Source organism: Taudactylus pleione, unplaced genomic scaffold, assembly GCF_031769625.1.
Source record: "Taudactylus pleione unplaced genomic scaffold, aTauple2 ptg000726l, whole genome shotgun sequence".
In the NCBI taxonomy this organism is placed as follows: Eukaryota; Metazoa; Chordata; class Amphibia; order Anura; family Myobatrachidae; genus Taudactylus; species Taudactylus pleione.
This window is the reverse complement of record NW_028285128.1, coordinates 4,562,222-4,586,857: the sequence shown is the minus strand read 5'-3', so window position 1 is coordinate 4,586,857 and position 24,636 is coordinate 4,562,222. Positions and strand designations below refer to the sequence as shown.

General features: G+C 45.4%; 1 protein-coding gene across 1 annotated transcript in view; it reads right to left on the bottom strand.

The window, feature by feature from the left end:
• PFKFB4 (6-phosphofructo-2-kinase/fructose-2,6-biphosphatase 4) overlaps positions 1–13,113 on the bottom strand; it is a 107,567-nt gene extending 94,454 nt beyond the window's left edge. The window contains exon 1 of the mRNA XM_088456923.1: positions 12,910–13,113. Within this exon, the coding sequence (XP_088313049.1) occupies positions 12,910–12,943 (34 nt within the window). The 5' untranslated portion in view covers positions 12,944–13,113. The remainder of the gene's footprint in view (positions 1–12,909) is intronic.
• Positions 13,114–24,636: the final 11,523 nt, after the last annotated feature.

Here is a 24,636-nt window from a genome sequence, read left to right as displayed (position 1 = left end):
AGTGAATAAAGCATCCAACAAATCAACAGCACCAACTAATGGCAAAATTAACATAAAACAACACTTGCTTAGCATTATCAAGCAATCATTTGTAGGCAAATCATTGGTCACATTTAACAGACATGGTTCACATGAATTTAGTAGGTGGTATATGCAGTTTTGAAAGGGTTAGGTACGGGATGCCGGCGCTCTGGATCCCTGGCATCCCCACAGGGTTAGGATAAGGACACCTGTCAGTCAGTATCCTAACCCTCCCCCTATCCCTCCCTCCCCACTGCCTAAACCTAACCTCCCCCCTAGTGCCTAAACTTAACCTCCCCCCTGCACCCTAACCCACCCCCCTTAGTGCCTAACCCTAACTCTTCCCCTAGTGCCTAACCCTAACTCTCCAGCTAGTGCCTAACCCCAGTACTTACTGTGGGGATACCGGCGGTCCGGATGCTGGTGCCGGGATTCTGACAGGTGTCGGGATTCTTGCACCGGCATTCTAAGCGCCTGCACCCCGTCTGTCTCCCCAGTGGTTTTGCACATTACGGACCTCAGGTCACATGCGTAGAAGATGGGGACAGGTAATTAATGTAGCTATTTCTGTAGCTGCGTTACTAATCGCGGGGACAGCTGCTCTTCGGAACAGTTGTACTTGCACCGGAGCAATGAGGAATTGCTCTGGTGATAAGTATCCCCCATGGCAAGGCGGATACTTAATCATCGGGGGGCCATATGGTCCCCGATGATGAATAGGCCCCAAAAGTTAAAATATTCCCGGCAATATGGATACAAAATAATCGCGGCTGGTCCGCGATTATTAGTACATAGACCCCATAACCACTATCTAGTGAAGATTGGGACAGTTGCGAGAGTGTACCCATGTGAACAGTACACGTGAGCTCTTGGAGTTCAAACATACAATTAGATCCATCTGCCTTCTCCGGCTGTCAAAGTGCACATGCGAGAGCTAAACAAGCGTGAGCAACAACACTACCGGGACAGAACCCCTCATTGTAAACTGCTGGGTTCAAATAGCGTACAATATGGAACTGTTTTGGTGCATTTATCTAATTTTTAATGAATAGACCCAGAGAACAAATTTTTGACTTCAGACAGTTGTGTGCCAAACTCGTGAAACAAATAACCAGGGAAGTGGCTAAAAATGTAAGGAATTCAAGTAATTTTTAGACAATAGGCTACCTAATTGGGCTGGATATTTGACACTAGAGAGAAAATGTTATAATTGTTATGACCAGTTTACATATAAAAATGCAGGATTAGAAAACAAAGACGATTACAAGAAACAAGAATGTGCCGCTTTGAATTTAAGGTCCTAAAGTGATACTAAGCTCACAACTTGTTGCCATAGAGACTGCTCGTAGGTCACTAGACCTTATGTTCATCTATGCATGACTCATCCCCAAATCTATAAGCTTCCTCCTAAGAACATGTACTTCTCTTCCTACTCCACCTCTTTGCTGCCTAATCGAAATTATTAATTGGAAGCTTGTAACAAGGGTCATTTGGCTGACCCTATTTTCTCCATAGAATTCAGGATACAGTAGTTTTTTATGTACACTGAACTCATGGGATTTCCTGTTTGCTGGTTGGAGAAAAGGGATACATTTTGGTGTCCTACGTAAAAAAATTAAAATGAGCTTTAAATATTGGCAGAACCTATGGTGTTGATAGTTATCATTGATGTGTGATGATATCAGTCCACACAATGAATTGCTTAACCAAGGATTGGTTTATTAACCAGGGAGAATACAGGATACTAGTCAACACAGGGTTAATGCAGCAGGACTTTAATGCAGGAACATAGAGAATGACAGATTCAGCCAGGAGCGGGTTAATGCAGTTGGTGTACAGGGTATACAATCGGGAAGCCGGCTGCCTTAATACCGGCAGCCGGCTTCCCGACTGTCATTTCCCAGCGAGGGATGAAATGTCGGGCGTCTATATCTAGACGCCTGACATTTCCCCGACGCCAGGAGACAGGCGCCCGGCATCCCGATCGAAGGGATGCCGGGCGCCGCGATCAGACAGCCGCAGGGAATTGGGGTTAGGCACCCCCCCGGAAGGGTTAGGGTTAGGCCAGGGAGAGGGAGGGTTAAGGTTAGGCACCCCCGGTGGGATTTAGGGTTAGGCAGCAGGGAAGGGGGGGGTTAGGGTTAGGCTATTAGAGGGGGGATTAGGGTTAGGCACTTGGGGGGAGGTTAGGTTAGGCACCCCTAAGGAGGGTTAGGGGGTTAGGTTAGATAGTACTTACCTATCCATGATCGGGATTTCCAGCGCTGTCGGGCTTCCGCTGCCGGGAACTCTGCTGATGCCGGCCAGGTGCTGCCGGGAATCGAACCGCCATGCGGCCGGCGGTATTTCATACTGATTCCGGTGTACAGTATCTGGAGCACATACACACAGTGGTGGCAGTGGAGTGTATATAGGACCTCATTCAGAGCCGCTCACTAGATGCGATCGCTCGCATCCAGCGTTTGCAAATTTATCAAAGTGACGACATGGGACGCGATCGCTCGCCAAGGCATAAGCACACCCACTTTGGCTGTGCAAGCGATCGCTCTGTGTATGCAGACACCCATTAGCGTATGTAGAGACACCCACTAGCGCACGTCATCTCCAGGAAGTGTATTAAAACATTGGTACATCGAGCACCATCGGTTGCGATCGCAGCGCATGTGGTTGCCTTACCCTGCCGCAAGCACTGCGAGGACTTCAGTGTAAAAGACAGGCATGTGATGTGTACTATGACGCTGCCTGTTAATTATGCACGCCTTAAAAACGGCACTGAACACTCAGGCACGCCTGCGTTCGCACCTCCACCCCCCCCGTGTCCTGCCCGTTACCACCCACAAACGGCCTCTCCTGTCACTCATTTCACTGGGCTGTCTTTGCTGGGCGAGCGAGCAGGCTGCGATCGCATAGAGTAGTTTGCGTATGCGCAGAATGGTGCATGCTCTGAATCAGGTCCATAGTACCCAGTGGTGGTGATACAAGGGCCTATTCATCATCACTTAATTTTTACAAAAGCATGTGAAAAGGAACATTTTCACCTAAAATTGTAAAAATTAAGTGTTTGGGCCATTCATCAATAAGGTAAAGCAGGAGATATCACAGATATCTCCTGCTTACCTTCCTCTGGCGGAATGGCCCACTGTCCTCATACTCTAGCATGGGGACAGAATTCATCAAACTCCGAAAATATTATATTTTTGGGAGCTTGAGTTCCAATACCCAAGGAGGTCCGGGTTGCGGAGATGGATCCTTTCGGATCCCTCCGCCACTGTCCGGCTACTTCCGCCGGAGGTCGGTGCTCTTGTGCACATGCGTGACCTGTAGGTTGCACATGCGCACTCCTGCCTTTCGGAGCAGTGAAGCCACTAGCGGGACAGCTGATTTTGCATCAGCTGTCACCGTACAGGAGCAACGATGAATAAGTGAGTTAGAATGTTGATTATCGGGGTGCGAACGGACCCCGATAATTAACATAATGAATAGGCCCCACAGTCTCTTTCCGGACACACTCAGGGACATGTCCTAGTCTTATGGAGGACAAAAAGGAGAGAGAGAAGGAGGGAGGGAGAGGGAGAGAGATTTTTTCAAATGGGATCATTAGTATAATTTCTCTGTATTGGTTATAGGGCAGTGTGTTTTCATCAACAAATAGATCTTACTAACTGCCTGGAGGGCTCATTTGGATGTAAATCAATTTTATGGCATGCCTCTCAGATGTAGCAGTACACGTCCACTTTAAAGGCCACAAGTATGGACAAAGGTGCAATATTCTATTAGGCCGGAGGTTGCGCACGTGACAGCGCACCTCTGGTACTATAAGGACCTTGCAGCACCGGCAGTAGGAACGAGGAGACAGTGCAGAGTGCTCTCCTTAACATTAAATATCTTGAAGATGAACAGCTTATAAAAAAAAAACAGTTAAAACCATTAGCTATACCTCCCAACGTTCATGATGTGCTGGTTTGGACTCTGGTGCACGGCCAGAAAGAGACTTGGCAAAGTGGCGTGGCTTTGTGGGAAATGCTGTGCCCACGAGTCACACCCCCTGTTTTCGTGATGCCCTGTGGGCATGTTCCCAGTCCCTCTCTCCACTGAATAGATGCCGCAAGCATGTGCATAGTATCTCTTTACTGCTTGCGCTGCTAAGCAGAGCAGCAGGAGAGAGGAGGCCTCCCAACCTCCCCAACACCGCAGGATACTGTGGCCCATAGGTGGAATGGCGGAATACTGCACGAAAAGCAGAACGGTCCTACCATAATCGGGAGGATTGGGAGGTAGGTGTCAGCAACCAACTGAGGTTAATGCCCAAATATCCTCTGTAATGTGCTGTGTAATATGTATGCACTATGCAGTACATTAAAAGCTGTTAATATATATGATTGAGCCCTGGAATAGCTAGAAAATAGACTACAAGATCTTCCAGAGGTGAGAGAAAACTGAACCATGCATTAAGATTGTTATTACTAGCTATATGAAATGATCTCATAAAGGGGTCTATTCATTAAGTGATTAACTAGAAATCTGCAGTCACAGCACTTAGTACAATATATGAAAGGGATGACACTAGAGAAATCTGATTGTGACGATAACTAGCTACCTACACTTAACGCCATCACCACAAACCTGTATAGAGACAGCAAAATGACTCAATTTACTAAGCGACAAGCAGGAAAGCCAGGCATGTGCATACCGTAAGCAAGGACGGAAATAATCACTACTTCCTTTTGCCGCAGCGTTAGAGGATGAGGTTTTTCGCTGGGGCTTGCCGAATAACTCGGCAAGGTACATAGCGCAATATGACGCAGTACAGAAAGATAGATACCTTCACCCACTGTCCACCAGTGATAGACCCCAAAATGTGTTCTTCTTCTTGTACCTGTGTATAAGCAGTAATATATGCATTTCTTTATAAACACCAAACATGTACTCCTTGGATAAGTGCTTTGCTAATAGCCAGAAATCTTGTCCTGTAAAAGATCAGACTTGTGCAGATGCAGTTGTACAATATTTGGTGAAGATCAGTAAGCACTGATACATTAATGTTGCCCCTTTTCTCATGTGGCCTTATATTGGGCAAGTATTACCCAAATTGGATATAGTTATCAGTTTTGGGGATGAGTTTGGGGTGCGGTGCCCCTTGGGGTTGGTGTGGCTGGGCTGCTCTGGTGAGGCACACATTAACACTTTATTTAGCACTTTTACACTTTCCAATATATTTTGTGTATGTATATATATTTTTATTAGCTTTTTAATTACACCTTCACTTATTAACACATAGTTTTTCCTTTAATCCTATACTAACACTTTAGTCTCTCACTGGTGTGCTTCGCTGGGGTGGCTGGCTATTGCCGGCTTTTTTGGGGTTCTGCACCCCAGATTCTGACCAAGTGATAGGGACCTCCGGTATCAGAGACGCCGTGATGCGGCCCGGAGGCTTAGCCATATCTTTGCAAATATATGCAACTGAGATCTCTGAATTATCTACCACCATGTAGGTTTTCAAATCTTATTGCTGATTTCATTCTGAGTGCTGGGGGAATACTTTTTGTTGTTTCTTGTATAGACTAACCCCTCCCTTACATGCACCTGAGTGATATTACTGAAGTGATTGAGCAGCTTCCAACTTGTATACCTGTGTATAAGCAGTAATATATGCATTTCTTTATATACACCAAACATGTACTCCCTGGATAAGTGCTTTGCTAATAGCCAGAAATCTTGTCCTGTAAAAGATCAGACTTGTGCAGATGCAGTTGTACAATATTTGGTGAAGATCAGTAAGCACTGATACATTAATGTTGCCCCTTTTACATACACCTGTTACACAAAGAACAGCTTTCTAGCGTACATGGCAGAGAAACTAAAATTCATTGTGACTTGTTTGATAATACATTGTGAAGTAACCAACTCTCATTAGTCTCATACTCAGCTTATTAAAGCTGATACATAATTAGATGTAGGTTGCTGTTCATTATTGCTCTTTAGACCATGTTCGTAAATGTCAAACTGGGAACCAAAGAATAGTTTTATGGCCTATTTCTTATTAATATTAGCAGTAGGGCCCTATAAAATGGATATTTGTTATTGTCACATATTACTGAGATTTTTTGTTGTCTTATTTGTCTATTATTTACCATTCCGGGACTCCTCTTACAGAAACTTGGGCATGTGTAGTCGTCTCACCCTGCGTGTAAAATGATAGCCTATAGGCTACAATGAATAATGCCATGGAACCAAGCTCCGAAAAGTTATAGGGACTGCTTTTGTGAACCTCTGGGATATCTGCTGCAGTACCCTCTTGTTAATAGTCCCGGTAATATAAAAAGCATAAATTCTCAGAAAACGGCTGTTTTTGGAAGATTGACTGCAATGTTTAGCTTAATAAATAACCTGTTTAAGGATATTAGTAAGGGGCCTATTCATTATCGTGGGGCCTATTGGTTCCTGATAATTAAGCATCCAACTCTCCACAAGTTGCAGCGATGATTTCTTAAGTACCAGACCAATTCAGTATTGCTCTGGAAGCGGGACAACTGCTCCAAAAAACAGCTGCCCCGTGATCCCTTTACACTGCCACTTTCACCGCTAATTACTAGTGATGAAAGTTTACACTGGGCAGAGAAAGCCACTAGTGGTGGCAGGATCTGTTCATATTCCTCTTCACATCTATCTCCTTCCAATAGGAGGCAGAGGGACTTCTGGAAATAACGCCATCTAACGATTGCGCCAGTACCCGAAAGCAAACGCTGCACTCTTTCACTTTTCAGAATATGTGCCCCTAATAATGAATGGACCCCGTATTTCAGCATGTATAACATGCCCATAAGGGATAATGAATAGGCCACAAGTGGAAGTCAACTCTGCTGGAGTGACATTTGACCTTTAGGAGCCATGGAATAGTCAGTGTTAATACTACTAAGGTAAAGCCATTTCAAAATGTCACAGCAATAATAAGTTTTGTACACACACAGGTAGAGCACATACTCAAAAAAGTGAACAACAATAATTTAATAATTATCTAAAATATGCTTCTATGAATACAACATTAAATGATGGTAGTGTAATATCTCTCATTACCCTCTCTTTTTCTGCTACTTTTCCTTATGCGGACAAAAAAATATTGGAATCATTAAACAAGAGAACTGAAAGTTGACAGATTTTGAAATCCATCTATGATGATAACTAGTGCTACTATGACCCCACCTAGTCTACAGTCAGGTGCATAAATATTGGGACATTGACAGAATTTTCATATTTTGGCCTCTATTCACCACCACAATGGCTTTGAAATGAAACAAACAAGATGTGCTTTAACTGCAGACTTTCAGATTTAATTTGAGGGTAATTACATCCAAATCAGGTGAACGGTGAAGGAATTACAACGGTTTCTATATGTGCCTCCCACTTTTTAAGAGGCCAAAAGTATTGGGACTATCAACTCAAAAGCTATTTCATGGACAGGTTTGAGCTATTCCCTCGTTATTTCATTATCAATTAAGCAGGTAAAAGGTCTGGAGTTGATTCTAGGTGTGACATTTGCATTTGTAATCAGTTGCTGTCGACTCTCAATATGAGATCCAAAGAGCTGTCACTATCAGTGAAGCAAGCCATCATTAGGCTGAAAAATCAAAACAACCCCATCAGAGAGATAGCAAAAACATTTGGTGTGACCAAATCAACTGTTTGGAACATTCTTAAAAAGAAAGAATGCACCGGATAGCTCAGCAACACCAAAACACCCGGAAGACCACGGAAAACAACTCTGGTAGATGACAGAAGAATTATTTCCCTGGTGAAGAAAAACCCCTTCACAACAGTTGGCCAAATCAAGAACACTCTCCAGGAGGTAGGTGTATATGTGTCAAAGTCAACAATCAAGAGAAGACTTCACAAGAGTGAATATAGAGGGTTCACCACAAGATGTAAACCATTGGTGAGCCTCAAAAACAGGAAGACCAGATTAGAGTTTGCCAAACAACATCTAAAAAAGCCATTACAGTTCTGGAACAACATCCTATGGACAGATGAGACGAAGATCAACTTGTACCAGAGTGATGGGAAGAGAAGAGTATGGAGAAGGAAAGGAACTGCTCATGATCCAAAACATACCACCTCATCAGTGAAGCATGGTGGTAGTGTCATGGCGTGGGCATGTATGCCTGTAAATGGAACTGGTTCCCTTGTATTTATTGATGATATGACTGCTGACAAAAGCAGCAGAATGAATTCTGAAGTGTTTCGGGCAATATTATATGCTCATATTCAGTCAAATGCTTCAGAACTCATTGGACGGCGCTTCACAGTGCAGATGGACAATGACCCGAAGCATACTGCAAAAGCAACCAAAGAGTTTTTTAAGGCTAAAAAGTGGAATGTTATGCAATGGCCAAGTCAATCCCCTGACCTGAATCCGATTGAGCATGCATTTCACTTGATGAAGACAAAACTGAAGGGAAAGTGCCCCAAGAACAAGCAGGAACTGAAGACATTTGCAGCAGAGGCCTGGCAGAGCATCACCAGGGATGAAACCCAGCGTCTGGTGATGTCTATGTGTTCCAGACTTCAGGCTGTAATTGCCTGTAAAGGATTTGCAACAAAGTATTAAAAAGTGAAAGTTTGATTTAGGATTGTTTAGTTTGTCCCATTACTTTTGGCCATTGTGGTGGTGAATAGAGGCCAAAATATGAAATTCTGTCAATGTCCCAATATTTATGCACCTGACTGTATAATGAATACAAAGAGCAAAATCACAGTTGTTTGTTTAGGCAAGCTTATATGAGTTTTCAGAACAATTAAAGTTGTAAGTGAGGTAAACAGACCATTATGAGATAACAGTCTATCTGGAAAGTAAAGGGAAAACCTCTAACCTAACTGTAAATCATTTATTTGCTTTATAAGTACTTCAAACAAAAAAAAGAACCCATGAAAGTCACCAATGTTGGCCGTAAATACCATATGAATAAACAATTTATAAATACAATTTACAATTTATATATTTATGAAAGGTTGAGTAAAGCTATTTTCCAATGCAATATTTACTAACTGAGCAGGAGGCGCTGATGCTATTGATAACCATTGTTAAAAGGAAAGCAACCCTGCCTTGTCATATGGACAATAGTTAATTTTATTTTCATGCATTATATATGAAAAAGTAGACTTTTGGGTATAGAATTATTTACACAGAGGCCTTATCATGTGTCTGGAGTACTATGCTGTCTTGCATTTCAGATTTGCTATTTATAGTCGTTCCAAATGTTACACTAAAGAGATAATAGAGGTGGGGGTGAAATCCGATGATAAAGTAGAGGGGCAAGAAAAAATCCATCCACACAGTAATTTGTTTACTTGATCTGGTAAATGATATCCTCATTACAGTAATCAGGATGTTTAAGATGACAGTAAACAACTGTTTCTATGGTTATCCTGTAGCAATGAATTGAGGCATCCACTCCGCAATAAATGACTCAATGAATGTAACTGCTATAACTGCTTAATATCCCCCTTGTATAGATAATAAAATAAATACAGATGATTGAGTGCTTAAATTACGTAATACTGCACATTTTCTAGTATACATATATATATAAATCAATGATTTGTATTCAATCTCTTTACATTATAAAACAAACAGTAACAAGAACTGTGTTCTTTTTAAACATTCAGCGGGAATCCAATTAATCCGCAGGGTTAATTGGATCCCCCCCTCAGTGTATCATAATTAAAAGAATAGTAGAGTACTGGCTTCAGGTTTCATTCTCCCTTGATTATAAGTGTGCATTTAGCAGTCATCAGTGGAGCAACATTTTGCTGTTTACCAAACTATAAATGAATTACATTTTTAATAGCTATACAGTGATGCCAAATACATTGTCACATATTAGCCTATATTATAACTGTCAGTAACTGTAAATTGCATAGTTAGCTGCAGATTTGTCATTGAAAAAGTCACAAACACAAATAGTGTATTTCTGTCCGTATGCACTGCTCCGAACTGGCAGTATATGTCACACACATTTATGTCCCAATTATGCCCATATTTTACACATTTGTGTGCAACCACACACATTTGCTAATTGTAATCAATTAAACTTCTGAAACAGCAGAAATTACTCCTTGTATCGTTTACAAAGAAAAAAAGATGTTTGTTTAAACACGAACACAGAAGCATATAATATGGCCGTGCAACAAATACCACTTTTACACCTAAGTCACGGGTGTGACCCAGGATTTAGAACATGGGACCTGATTCAGATACGTACGCTCGCTTGATGCGTATGCAAATTCGGCTAAGTGACAGCAAGGCAGGAGATCGCACGGCCACTATGTCTTAGCGTGCGATCACTGTGTGTATGCAGACGCCCACCAGCCAGTCTAAAAATGCCCACTTGCGCACGTCATCTCCAGGAAGTGTATGCAACCATCGGTACATCGGGTACTATCGGATGCGATCGCAGCGCTTGTGGTTGACCATACCCTGCCGCATGCACTGAGAGCACTCCAGTGTAAAATCCAGTCAGGTGACGCGTACTATGACACTGCCTCTTAATTATGCACGCCTCTGAAACGGCGTTGAGACGCTCAGACACGGCTGCGTTCGCATCTCCACTCCCCCGTTTTTAATGGCCAGCCCCTGTCACCACCCACAAACGGCTTCTCCTGTCACTCACTGTGCTGGGCTGTTTATGCACAGCAAGCGAACGCTTCCCGAACTCTTACACTGGTTCGCGGACGCGCAATGCGATGCATACGCATGCACACAATGCAAAAATCGTCCAGCTACGAGCGAACGCATCCTAGCGAGCGGGTCTGATTCAGGTCCACGGTTCCAAACTGAGGCCCTGATTCAGAGCAGGACGCTCTCACAGAGCGCTCGCTCTGAATCAGGGCCGTCCCTGCTCCTTTTTGGAGCGGCCTCCTGGCCGCTCGCATAGCTGTGGGTGACCACCCACAGCTATAGCGAGCGGCCAAAATGATGGTCGCGATGGTCAAGACCATCGGGCTTGCGACAAGACCCTGCGGTAGGGTCTGGCTGCCGCAAGCCCAGGAGTGCTTTTGACTCTATCAGAGCCAAAAGCACTCCCACTGACATCACTAGTGATGTCAGTGGGGCCGGACCCAGACGGTAGGCGTTTCCATGGGAAAGCCTCCGTCTGGGCAGCCACGCCCCCGGCACGCCCACCAAAGGGGGTGTGCTGTCAATCACCATTGACAGCACGCCCCCTTTGGTGCGAGACCCTTAACGAAGGCTTGGCTGTCGTTATTCGGGTCTCGCGCATGCGCACGACGGAGGTGCCTCCGCCGTGCGCATGCGCACTTGGACACCATCGACCCGCTTGCTAGCGCTCAGCACTCGCGAGCGGTTCTGAATCAGGCCCTGAGTCAGACCCGGGACAGTTCCTTTCACACTATGGCAACGACCTAGGTTATTCCAGGTCGGCGCCGTTCACACTGCACCCGTGTGTAGTGGAACTCTTCAGGCAGTGCTTGAAGATGACATCATCTCCAAGCGCCGATCTCCCCATGCTGGAAACGGGACCCAGGTCGGATGACCCGGGATACCGGTTTCTACTGAGCCCTACCCGAGTCCTGCAAGCTACCAGGGTTTGATTCCCAGGACACTGGACCCGGGTTGACTAATTACCACTGCCAAAAATGGATGTTATGATAACTCACCCATCCGTCAATCTCTGTCTGGTTGTATCGCATCATTATGTGAGGTGTACTCGCCTGGGTGGTCCACTTACTCAGGCGTGAAATCTCAAAATCTCACAGGATCTCAGTGCAAGCGAACTGCGCAAGGACGTCTGGAGGTGGCGGGAGAACTTGTAAGTAAGCATAGCGCCATACTTAAATTGTACTATGGGCTCAATCCAATCACCCGCGATTTACTTGTGGGTGCAAGTAAATGCAGCTATAATCCGCACATACGGTACTGCCAGAATCGTGGATTTTTGTTCGCAGCCCCATAAGCTGTGTAACAAAATCCACAAATCTGGGGCGAGATAGTGTAAAGGTGCGTACACACTGGGTGATATTACTGAGCGATTGCACGATTACGACATCGTAATCGTGCAATCGCTCAGTGCACAAATCGTGCACTTTTATGTCAGAAACAACCAGCGATGCGTGCTCCCGCTGGTAGCTTCCGACATTGTCCATCGCCTGAACATGCAGCACAATCTGCCGATAATGACAGATTGGCATGTTCAGGAATGATGGACTGTGCATGCACTGAACAACTATTCGGTCAGTGCAGACACTACAGTTGATCAGGAACGACGGTGTCGATGTCGTAATCGTACTGTCTTTCCTGATCGTCCAGTGTGTACGCACTTTTAGCGAGGAGGCAAGTTCCAGTGCCATTGCCGGCATTTACACGCAGTTGCAACGGCAACTCGCCCCCCTCGTGTGCGGTTATAACCACTTTATACATTTGATAGTCTGTTCATTTATTTTTGCCAAAAACTTTAGATAGAGTCTGCTCTAACACACCGGATATACCTGAATCAGTAAACAATAGAAATCAGGCACCATACTGTATAATAGGGATGGGCTTGTCTTGTGTTTACGGTGTATGACATACACACACACACACTGCACAGCTAAGGGATGGAGTAAGGGATGAACAAGCAGCAGGATGACACAGTAGGAAACAAACAGTATGATAGCAGCATCACACAAACACCACAACATATAGACCCAACACATAGACCCTGTGCTACACCGCCAGAGAGACACACAGGGCAATATACCTCAAAGCTTGTGGCATAGCTGCATGCCAGGGAACAGTACTTCATGGCGGGCACATGCTCTGCAGCACGTACACATACTACCACAAAACACAAGTCTTCCATTCACATCACATTAGCCCTATGGGCTGTCTCTTACCTCTCCTCCCCCTCCCGTTGCTGCTGCCCCTCATTGTACCAGTGCTGAGAGCCGGGTGTCAGCAGAGTGGCGTTGCCAGCTGCATATCGTTAAGGAGTGTATGTCTGACCCAGCCTGCCATGTGTCTGTGTGCCAGTGCAGCACCCGAGTCAGTAATATAACACCCGGGAAGCAGCAGCAGAAGCTCCCGAGGAATGTAGGAGTGTGGTCCCTCCCAGAGGCATGTCCCTCACACGGTGCCAGGCCATAGGACAGGATGACAGAGGAGGAGGAGAAGGAGGAGGAGGAGGTGGCACAGTGTTGTGTTTACACACACGGAGGCTCGTCTGGCGCTGCCATGTGAGTAACCCCTGCACTGCCAGAGGGTGAGTGGATGCACTGTACTGAAAATGGCCTCCGCACACTCATCTGGAGGGATCAGTAACCGGTGGCTGTATTATGGAAACTAAAACGCTGATAGGATATGCTTGGACTTGTTGTTCCATGACAGCTGTAGAGCCAAAGGTTGCATTATTCTGATGTATAGAAACATTGTTGCTTTTATACTGTCCATACTATAGTTTTAGATATAACTAATACTTTTGGACCCATTGTGTGTTCGGTCCGCACCCCACCCCAGAAGGGCCGTCTCTTGGGGTGTTCGAACAGTGCGGTCGACCAGGGGCCGATTGGACTTCCTGCTCTAATAGAGCAGGAGGTCCACTACTGACATCAGTAGTGATGTCGGTAGGTCCTCCCATAAATGCCAGGCGTTCCAAAGGGAACGCTTGCGTTTGTGCAGCCACCCGCCTACAAAACGGGGCGAGCTGTCACACCATCGACAGCCGCTCCGTCTTGTAGCGAGCCCTGTAGCGACTGAACTTCAGTCGTTTGGCGGGGCGAGCGCATGCGCACGCCGGACGCGGCGCATGCGCAGTGGCCGAACATCGAGCAGCATGCGAGCGCTTTGCGCTCACGAGCAGCTCTGAATCAGGCCCGATATTCGAACAGGGCGCTACTGCACCTGTAGCCGGCCCTGCACCCCAGTACTGCCGTTACTTACCCTGTGTAATCTTCATTTAGATAGTGTCAGGGACCTACAGGTATGCCTGTTTGACTCAGACTAGGTCAGAGCCAATAACCTATCATCCTAACTGATACTACGCTAGAGTCAGGACTGCAATCATGCAGGTCCCCAAATCCTGTTGTAGCGAGGGCAGAGCCTTTTATAATACAATTATTGCTTGCCACCACCCGCAGAAATAAAAGGGGCCACAGGCCCTCAAATCTCACAATTGTGCAGTCTCTGTGATACAACTGGTACTCAGTTGGTCACTCTCTGCTTCTAGCAATAAATAGTTACTGTTTAGCGTAACCTTAGTATTCTAATGGTCTCTTCAAAAACTGGGTTCTGGAGCATAAATGAAAATAAACTAATAATGGAACACTTTATTTACAAAAAGGAGTACAATGCAATTTCAAAATAAAAATAAAAATCTTACACATAATTACACTCGGCTTATTCTGGATAGGGCCATTGAGACAGCTGTGGGGCCCTGGTACTGAGGGGTCAGGGCCAAATCTGGGAGACATGGCCACGCCCCCTCCAAGAAAAAAATATTATGTGCAGCCTCATAAAGTGGCACCACGTCCTGCAAAAGGGGACATTTGTTCCGCTCAGCAGCTGGCCCGGCTATGTAGTACCTGGCCCTCCTCTTGGCGCCTCTGATTCTGGGCAGAGGGGAACGCCAGGAAATGAAGGTCCAGGCTTCAACTTCAAAGTCTGACACAGAGCAAAATGATCCCATATCTTTTATCAATTTTTCCATCCACATAGTGATGTAATGACCAAGTCCTTGATGACTGGCTGGCTGGTTAATAACATAGGGGACAAGCCAGGACCGCCCATGCTAATTGTAACCTAAGTACAAATATCTGTACATAATTTTCACTGTGTAGTAGCTACATTAAATATGAAATTTTCTCATTAATCTCTATTATTTAAACTATAAAATGATTGTAAACAAGACTGCTCTGGGACAGAGCCGTAATTAGACCTTTTTGGTGCCCGGTGCCAGAGAGAGCATTGCCCCCCCTCCCCATTTTTTAAATAAGGACATCAGATAGTGCACCTGAAAAAGGGCCATGGCCAGTGTCGGACAGGCATGAAAGGCCCACCAGGGAAGGCAGTGGTAGGGGCCCATGCTTAAAGGGTGTGACCAGTCGCCACAGAGGCTTGTCCAATCATTATAAAGGACATGCCTGCAGACAACATGGATACTACAGTGCATAGTCTGTTCATCCATGTTCCTGCTCTACCAAGTAACTGACCCTGTAATAGAGGAACAATGTATAATTTGAGTGCACTGTCTGAAACCTGACATAGGAAGAGGAGGTGGGGCCCACCGGGGATTTCCCCTGTACCCCTGTGGGCCAGTCCAACCCTGGCCATGGCCTCATGGGGAAGGGCTAGGGAAGAGATAGGGGAGGCCAGGAGATGCTGGGGATAAAAGAAGAGGAAGCTACAAGTAAGAATGATAATAAACAGGAAAATTGCCAGGCCCAAACAGCGCCCCCTGCCCTGCAGTGCCCTGTGCCATGGCACTGGTTGCACTACCCTAGTAATGGCCCTGTTCTGGGATGTGTGATTGGGTTAGACACAGTGGTGTCACAAGGGGGGTGCGAGCCGCACCCGGGTGTCACCTGCCGAGGAGTTATTTATTATTTATATTTATTAACAGTTTCTTATATAGCGCAGTATATTCCGCTACACTTTACAATTGGAAACATTAATAGAACAAAACAGAGTAATAACAGACAGATATATAGATAGTAGACAGATATATAGATAGGAAGGCCCTGCTACCAAGCTTACAATCTATAGGGAAATAGGCATTGATACACAAGGATAGGTGTTATATATCACATTTTGGTCTAGCCAGAATGCACAGTTTCTTGGTAGGCTGCATGATCCAGTCACACAGGAATGTCGGACAAATATCAGGAGGATGTGAAAGAAAGACAATGTGTGAGGTTATGTGTGGACTGTGTAAGGGGATGTAATTAGATATGGAAGCTATGAAGGTTATGTGGGTGGTTCTGGAATCTGATAAGCTTGCCTGAAGAGGTGAGTTTTCAGGGAACGCTTGAAGGATTGGAGACTAGAGGAAAGTCTTATTGTGCGTGGTAAGGCATTCCATAGAGTGGGTGCAGCCCGAAGAAAGTCCTTTAACCGTGAATGGGAGCAAGTAATGCATGGGGATGAGAGACGCAGATCTTGTGCTGAGCGAAAAGGTCGGGTTGGTAGATATTTTGAGATGAGTGAAGAGATGTATGTTGGTGTGGTTTGGTTAATAGCCTTATGTGTAAGTAAAAGTATTTTATATTGAACACGATAAAAAAACGGCAAACAATGGAGGATCTGACAGAGCGGGGCAGCAAACGATGAATGTTTGGCAAGGAAGATAAGCCACGCAGCTGCATACATAATGGATTGTAAAGGCGATAGCCTGTTCTTGGAAGACCAGTAAGGAAACTATTGCAATAGTCAATGCGGGAAATAATGAGTGCATGGATTAGGGTATTTGCAGTGTCTTGTGTGAGATATGGTTGAATTTTGGATATGTTTTTAAGATGTATGTAACATGATTTTGAGACAGTTTGAATGTGGGAAACAAAGGACAGTTCAGAGTAAAGTATGACACCTAGGCAGCGAGCTTGTGGGGCAGGGTGGATTGTCGAATTATCAACAGTGATAGAGAGATCAGGTTGGTAACTGTTATTGGCAGGTGGAAATATAATTAATTCTGTTTTAGAAATATTAAGTTTCAGGTGGCAGGATGACATCCAAGGTGAAATGGCAGAAAGACATTCAGTGATACGGACCAATACAGATGGTGATAAATCTGGGGAGGATAAGTAGATTTGAGTATCATCCGCAATACAGATGGTACTGAAATCCAAAAGAGCGGATTAGTTTGCCAAGAGAGGTGGTATGTATTGAGCATAGCAGAGGACCTATGACTGAGCCTTGCGGTACTCCAACTGATAGAGGTAGCGAAGAGGAGGCAGAATCAGAAAACAAACAGTAAAAGAGCAATCAGATAGGTAGAAAGAGAACCAAGAAAGAGCTGTGTCCTTAAGACCTAGGGACTGTAGTGTTTGTATGAGAAGAGGGTGGTCAACAGTGTCAAAAGCAGCAGAGAGATCTAGATGAATTAAGAGTGAGTAATGGCTTTTAACCTTGGCAGTGACCAGTCGCCCGGAGGCAAGTTAGAGTTGTGCACGCACCCCCCCCCCCCCCGACAAGAGGAAAGTGAATATGTTGCATATATATCCATCTATATATATATAGATGCACGCGCAAATAGTGGCGATAAGAAATGATGATTATCAGTACTAGGACCTGGTAATTAATAAATATGGATCTTTCCCCCGTGTCTCCCCTGGCACGCGGGTCATACGACACATGCACAGACGTACTTCTAAGTCATAAACCCTAAAGTCCCTCTATCGCAAAGGACAGCTGTTCTTTGCGATTTTAACCGGAATTGTTCAAGCATATGGCGTTTCTAAACGCCCTTATGATTTCGATGAGTGGTGGGATGCTTAATGCATCCCTCCCCATGTGTCATGCACATTAAGGGTCATCATGATGCCTATTTGCAGACCAAGGCCCCCATTTATTAATGATCGCACTTGCAGTGTGATCTGGGCATGACAGTACCGCCCATGATCGCATTGCAAAATGCGATCATAGCATCGGGATGTACCATCTGGCACATGCAGGGACAGGGTCTCTGAAAAGAGCCCATCACTGCAATGTGCCCGGAGAGCTACCAGGGCTGCTGCGCATGCACATGCATGGCACCATTGCCAGGGAGGGTTCCAGAGGAACCCTCCGCCAGTTAGTTATGCGTGGTGTAGCCCAAAGGTTACAGCAGCTAATGCCATCTTCAGGTAGCATTAGCTGCGTTGGCCAATATCCGAATGTTGGTAAATTTTGGCAGCATGGGGGAAGCGGCTACCAGAAGGAATGCTGGAAACTAAATATTTGCAGTTAAGCCCTGAACACAGGTGTTTTCAGGGATATAGCCGCAAATATAGAATGATAAATGGGCCTTCGAGTAACAGTGCTTTGATGGGACTGATAAAATGTAGACACATGAGTCACACATTTCAATAATGACAGCTTTCTCCCCCTCACACACATACAGCACTCCAGCCATAGAGATCCCCCCCTCACAGACACTCTCTCCCCACTCACTCAGAGACCCCTCCCTCAGCTCCCCCCTGACATACACACATGCAGCGCTTAACCCATACATAGATTCCCTCCATTAACACAAATCACCTTCCCTCTGTACAGAGATGTCCCCTCCAGACCTCACCATAGATGTCACCTAGCTGCCGGGGGAGGGGGAGGGCAATCATCTGCTGAGCTGGCTGCAACACATTAAAGAGATCAGTGCTTCCATACTGGGGGCGTGATGTGGGCGTGGCTGCAGCACCAAGCCCCCTGTCTGAAAGCACTGATCTTTGAATGTGTCTTAGCAGGTGAGGCCTCCCCCCCCCCCCACAACTAACACCAGACAGGCCTATTAGTGTATGTGCAAGGATGGCAAATTTGTGGTCAGCAGTGAGCACATACCTTCGGCAGTTGGAGCAATGGAGGCCCCCCTTCAGGGCTGGTGCCCGGCGGCAGGTGCCTCCATTGTCTCCCCTAGTTCTGCCACTGGTTAGAGCCTTGAGCAGAGATTAGAGATTGGAAATATGTTTGTTTGGCAGGATCCAGAGCATTATGATAAGAGTTGTAGATAGTCTTATATGTGAAGAAGTCACTTGGATTACAACACTTTCGCCACTTATGTTCTACTTTATGTGAGAGGTTTTGTAGAAGCCTTGTTAAGTTAGAATGCCACGGTTGATGTCTAAGTCTACGTGGTGTGTGATGGGTAGCTGGAGCTACTTCATCGAGGGCTGTTTCTAGAATCTGGTTTAGGTGTGATGCAGCAGTCTCAAGAGAAGTGAATGTAGAAATTGATGAGAGTCGTTGTTGTAGAGAGGTAGTTAGTTGTTGAAATTTAATCACGTGTTTTAGGAGGTTTGGTTGATTTTAATGACATTGAGGTTGATGTAATGGAGGACAGTGTGCAGATGATAAGGTTGTAATCTGAGAGAGGGAAAGGAGCATTAGTGAAATCAGAAACTGAGCATAGTCTGGTGAATACAAGATTAAGGCAGTGGCCCTCCTGATGAGTAGAGGTGTCAGTCCATTGAGAGAGGCCAAGAGAGGAGGTTAAACAGAGTAGTTTGGAGGCATGAGGAGATTGTGGACTGTCAATGGGGATATTGAAATCACCCATAATGATGGTGGAGATGTCTGAGGATTGGAAGTGAGTGAGCCAGGCAGAAAAATGTTCCAGAAATTGAGGTGGCCCAGGTGGGCGATAGATCGCAGCAACTCGCAGAGAGAAAGGGGTGAAAGTCCTGATAGAATGTACTTCAAATGATGTAAATGTGAGTGAAGGTACCTGTGGGAGAACTATGTATGTGAAAGATTGGGACAGTAATATTCCTACCCCACCTCCTTTACAATTACCAGGCTTGGAGGTGTGTGTGAAGTGTAGGTCACCATGTGCAAGTGCAGCAGGGGAGACAGTGTCTGATTGTGTGAGCCATGTTTCTGTTATTGCCACCAGGTTGAGGTTAGTTGAAATAATGAGGTCAATATGTTAACTTTTTGCAGACAGAGCGTGCATTCCATAAGGCACATTTTAGTGACTTGGATGGTGAAGGGAGGCATGCAATGTTTATGAGATTTGCTGGATTTATAGTTCGTTGTGGGTGTGGCATGTGAGTTGGGCGTGGATTTGGTGATATGTCACCAGCTAATAGAAGCAGCAGGAGAGAGATATAAATATAATTGTGGGTTTTGTATGAAAGATTTTTATGGTGACAGGTTGTGGATGTTAATGTCAATGTGTATAGATAAGTTAAAAGCTCATGTGTGCTTGTAAGAGGAGAGTAGATTAATGAGGCTGCAGCAATATGTACAGAAGGATGAGCTGTAGGGAGAGTAAAGGATGTAGTAGCCTTAGAGATGAATCCATGGAGTGAGATAATAAAAATAAGTTTTTGATACATTCTGTTTTATTTTTTTTTAGATTTTTGAATGTTTTGGGAAAAAAACAAACTACTTTTATGAAATTATATTGTAATTACATGTTTTTCGATGTTGTTCAATGTTTGTTTAACTGTTCAGAAATCGCACTTTATGCATAACCACATCAAGCTGCAAAACCCACAGCATGCTGCCCTTAAGACTGTTAAGAAATAGTATAGTTGATTAAGACACTGGCCTACGTCTGAGCCAATTGGTCAGCTGATTGAAATGCAGATAGATCAATGGACATACATTGCACTGGGGAGTGACACCAAAGTGCCAACTCCTCCTCAGTAACAGGAGCCAGCTGCTGCACTGTAGCATTACATGCAACACTTGGCTCCTGATGCAGCGAGGGAGCCAGCACTGCACACACACTGGCCCCGGGGGCAGTCCGCATCTCCAGGACTCCCGGAATGACTAAAACGGGGGTTCGGGCCACAAGGCCATGCCCCCTACCCACAAGACCACACCCCCTAACCGTGAGGCCACGCACCCTTTTTACCGAACTACAAGCTAATTGGCACCGGGTGACACCAAGGCGAGGGACGCCACTGGTTAGATACCTAACTTCTCCAAAACCAAACTGCAACCCTTACCACCGGATATAACTGTGCTATATGTACATACGGTACACAGCGCTGCTCGCGAATATGACAGGACCCTGCACTTGGAGCACCGCTAGCCAATCTGCAGCCACTACCATGGTAAACAGGCCACTGATTGTCTGTGAGCGTTCTGTCTCTTCGCCAATCAGCAAGTAGCGCTGTGTACAGTATGTATATATATAGCACTCCTATGTCCGGCTGGTACGGGTTGCGGTTTGTTATTTGCTTACCCAAATGATGCCTGCTGGAGAAGAGGACAGATCTTTATCTGGGATACCTACTGGACAAGGGGATAGTGTGAGTGCGAGTGAGTGAATGAGCGAGTGCATGTGTAATAAAAGAATAAAACATTCAGTGTGTGCGTACTGTAATTATTTGAATATTTCTTTTACATTGGGACTGTAGGCACCAGTGGGACATTAACGCCCTGCATGCTGGTACTTGTGTTTCTCCAAGTATTGGCATGTGGGTGAGGCTTGCTGGGACCTGTAGTCCTAATATAAAATACAGTATTAGGTTAAATTTATTCTTTACACCTATCCACCTCACAACTTTCGCCTAGGGTGTGGGAGATAGCCGCAGGCTTTAGCTCTGGCCTGAGGTACAATCGGTATTGGGGACCTCTTTATTAGGGGGTCCCCACTTCCCCAGGTATCCTCGGCCTGGGCTGAGTACGGGGGGGACGGGGTGATTGATTAGGCCGGGAAACCCCATCAAGTCTGTCTCCTGGCTGTGGCAATACCGCCCGCTAGTTGAGCCTGGTTCTGGTTCTAAAAATATGGGGGACCTCTATGCAATTTTTTTCCCATATTTTTAGGAGCAGGGCCAGATCTAAGAGTCTGGTACTAGTTAATTAAATGCAGGGTACCCTTCACATATTTCCCCACATTTTTTGAACCAGGTCCGGCTCAAGGTGCTCGGGGCTGGTTATGCTTGGAAGGGGGACTCCACGTCAATTGTTTAAAAAAAAAATAACACTTTAAAGTCTTTAAAAAACTGGAAGAAGCATGCACAGATCATAGTGATCTGTGCATGCTTCTCCTAAACTCCCATGCTTCTCCCAAACGCCTGCTCCCCCCAAGCCATGGTGTCCGGAGAGGGACTTAAATGTAATCCAAAATCTGAGTTCAGTTTTTAAATCCGAATTCCAAACTGAGGGCCTGATACAGTACATCTCTGATGTATCCATGTCTGCCCTGCGCAGGACCCATTCTGCACATGTACAGAACGGGTACTGCGCTTGCCCCCCTTTTGTGATGAGGCCATGCCCCTTTTGTGAGGTGCCGCATGCCTTTGGCACGTGCACAGGGGAACTGCCAGGGCTGCTTAGCAGCCCCAGTCCGTCCCTGATGTCAGTTAATGCACAGCCTGGTGTGGTCGCAAACTATGCGAGCACGCCAGGCAGGTGGTTAAATGTAGGAATCTGCACTGTTCCTCTATTTATTCACATACTAGATTTGGGACAATAAAGATGGAGCTGGACCAAAATTGAAAGGTCTGCATATACAGCCTGACAAATGTACCCTACTGTATATGGAGTATTATTTTGTACAATTAGCTGATGCAAATTCTCCTTGAGCGTTAAAAAGAGATACACTTATAAAATCATGTATTTTATTTATGCTTTGTTTTTATGTCTACCGCTTGTACGGCACTGCACACACCTTATTGCACCTAACAAATAAAATATAATAATAATAATAATAGGAGGGATTCTCTGGAAGCAAGCGTGACAGCAGAAGCTGCAGGAGAGATTACAGGGCAGGTTGCTGCTGGTCTGACCTATTAAGAAGTTTCGCAGTTTGAGGGTGTCACTCTGAGAAACACCCATGGGCAAATTGGCCATAGACCTTATTAGGGTTTTTTCCAGTAGGTGATGGCTCCACTGATAACACACAAAACTCTAGAGCAAAGGAGACCTAATACTCTGCCACAAAGCTGCTTGAAATAGAGCAGACAATTTGAAAGGATGGACTAATGATGTTATCGATTACCTTACCGCAGTTTTTACAGACCAGCGATGCTGCAGACACATGGCGCCAAGTTGCCACAGAGGAGAAGTTACCCATCTGCTAAGACGCGGAGAGACCCTTCACATAACAGGTGTACTGGACCCCATACCGGGTGAGATTACAATATGAGGGTAGCAATGGTGTGAGAAATTACTGCAGGAGTGATGCAGTAAATAAGCTTTTCCTACTGTAAGCAACAGAGAAACTGGCCATGAACCAGGGGCAGGGCTATGGGAGACAATGGAGGCTCCTGCCGCCGGGCGCCAGCACTGAAGAGGTACCTCCCCCATTGCCCACAATATATTCACCCCACTTAGGGCTGTAAATATGTACCCAGAGTGTACCATCATGGCCGCCCAATACATGGTATCTTCCCTTTTTTAAGGGGGGGGCACCAAATTATAACTTGCCTCTGGGCGTCTGGAATGAAGTTACACCACTGCCATGAACTATGCTGCTTTTGAGGATCCAGGGGAATCAGAGTGAGACTTGTCATTGTGGATATCTGTTTAGAAGCTAGAACTGTATTCACATTTGAATAAGATCTTTTAACAAGCTTTTATTATGTCAGAGGTACAATGTAATTAACTTATAACAGTTTCTACTTAAGTGGAAATATACTTTCTACTTAAGTGTAAGTATTTGTAGTCCTCAAATGTCTATCATTGGCTGAGCTATTAGTTTACTGGCCCTAAGAAATTATCTGTAAGGTTTTTGCATGTGTGCAAACCTTGTAAGATTTGTATAGTGTCTTAGATTATTTCATTATTCTTCAGTTTAACTGACTGTTTCCTTTGTTTAATGTCCCCAACAAATCCTCCAAGATGTCTCCATCCATGAATCCCTTATAAATAACACAAGTCTATAGCTGGCCATACACTGTGCGATATGCGACTTAGGATCCAACGGACGACATATCTGGCGGTCCACACACACGAGGCGACCAGGTGGCCGACCGCTCGATATGCTGGCACCCCTCCCCCACCCGTATAGCGCTGCATGGGATCATACATCGCATTCCCAGATCAAGTGAACTTGCTGTAAGATCTGGAGGTGCGATGTACGACCCCACGGGATCGCGCACTGGCCGATATCATACCCATACCCGCTACGATATAGCAGCGATATTGTACCAATCAGTCGGATTGGCTGCTATATCACACCGTGTATGGGCACCTTAAGACCTTATTTTTAAAGACACTCTGGTTATAAAAATTAAGCACTCCAAAAACAAATATAGGTACAACTCTAGCTGGTCAGGGGCTGGGTGAGAGTGAAGGATGCCACTTTAACAATTTGCATGATCCAAATGATGGAAAAATGTGCCATTCCCTAGGTCTGACTCTGAGTCGGATGCAATGTCAGATTTACTACCTTGTGCTAATGCCAGTATTTGTACGGCTTCATGCGTATGGTCACACCGCCTGCACTCTCTCTTCTGCAGCCGCAACCATCATTTATATTGGTGCTTACACTAACCCCATGCTGGCATCCCGTCTTCATACACATGCCTGAGACTAGCAAAGAGGCATGGCTACAGTACATGCCCACGACACTCCCATGACATTTCTACAAGACAAATCCTTTCCATGCATTTGCGGTAGCTTCCCAGAAATGCCCATTTCATGGATGGAGTGATCCGTCTGCAGACTGAGTGAACCAGCCACTCTGGTATCCTCTATCAAGCTGCGTATACATAGAAGCTCTTTATTGCCGTATTGAGAAGTTTGCAGCAACTCTAGCTATAGTAAGGATGGAGCAAGTGAAAGTCCTGCCTAAAGCCTACATGCTGAAAAAAAAGAGTAAATTCAACCAACACCTTCAGCAAAATCTAAACTGGGAAGAGCCAACGAGAGACACCTGCAGGAGAAGTTCCAGCCATTTCTGTCACGAATCGGGGTTTTAGCATCCCTTTCAGTTTCCAAGACATCCCAGGGACGCCTCCCTGTGATTAACTGATGCA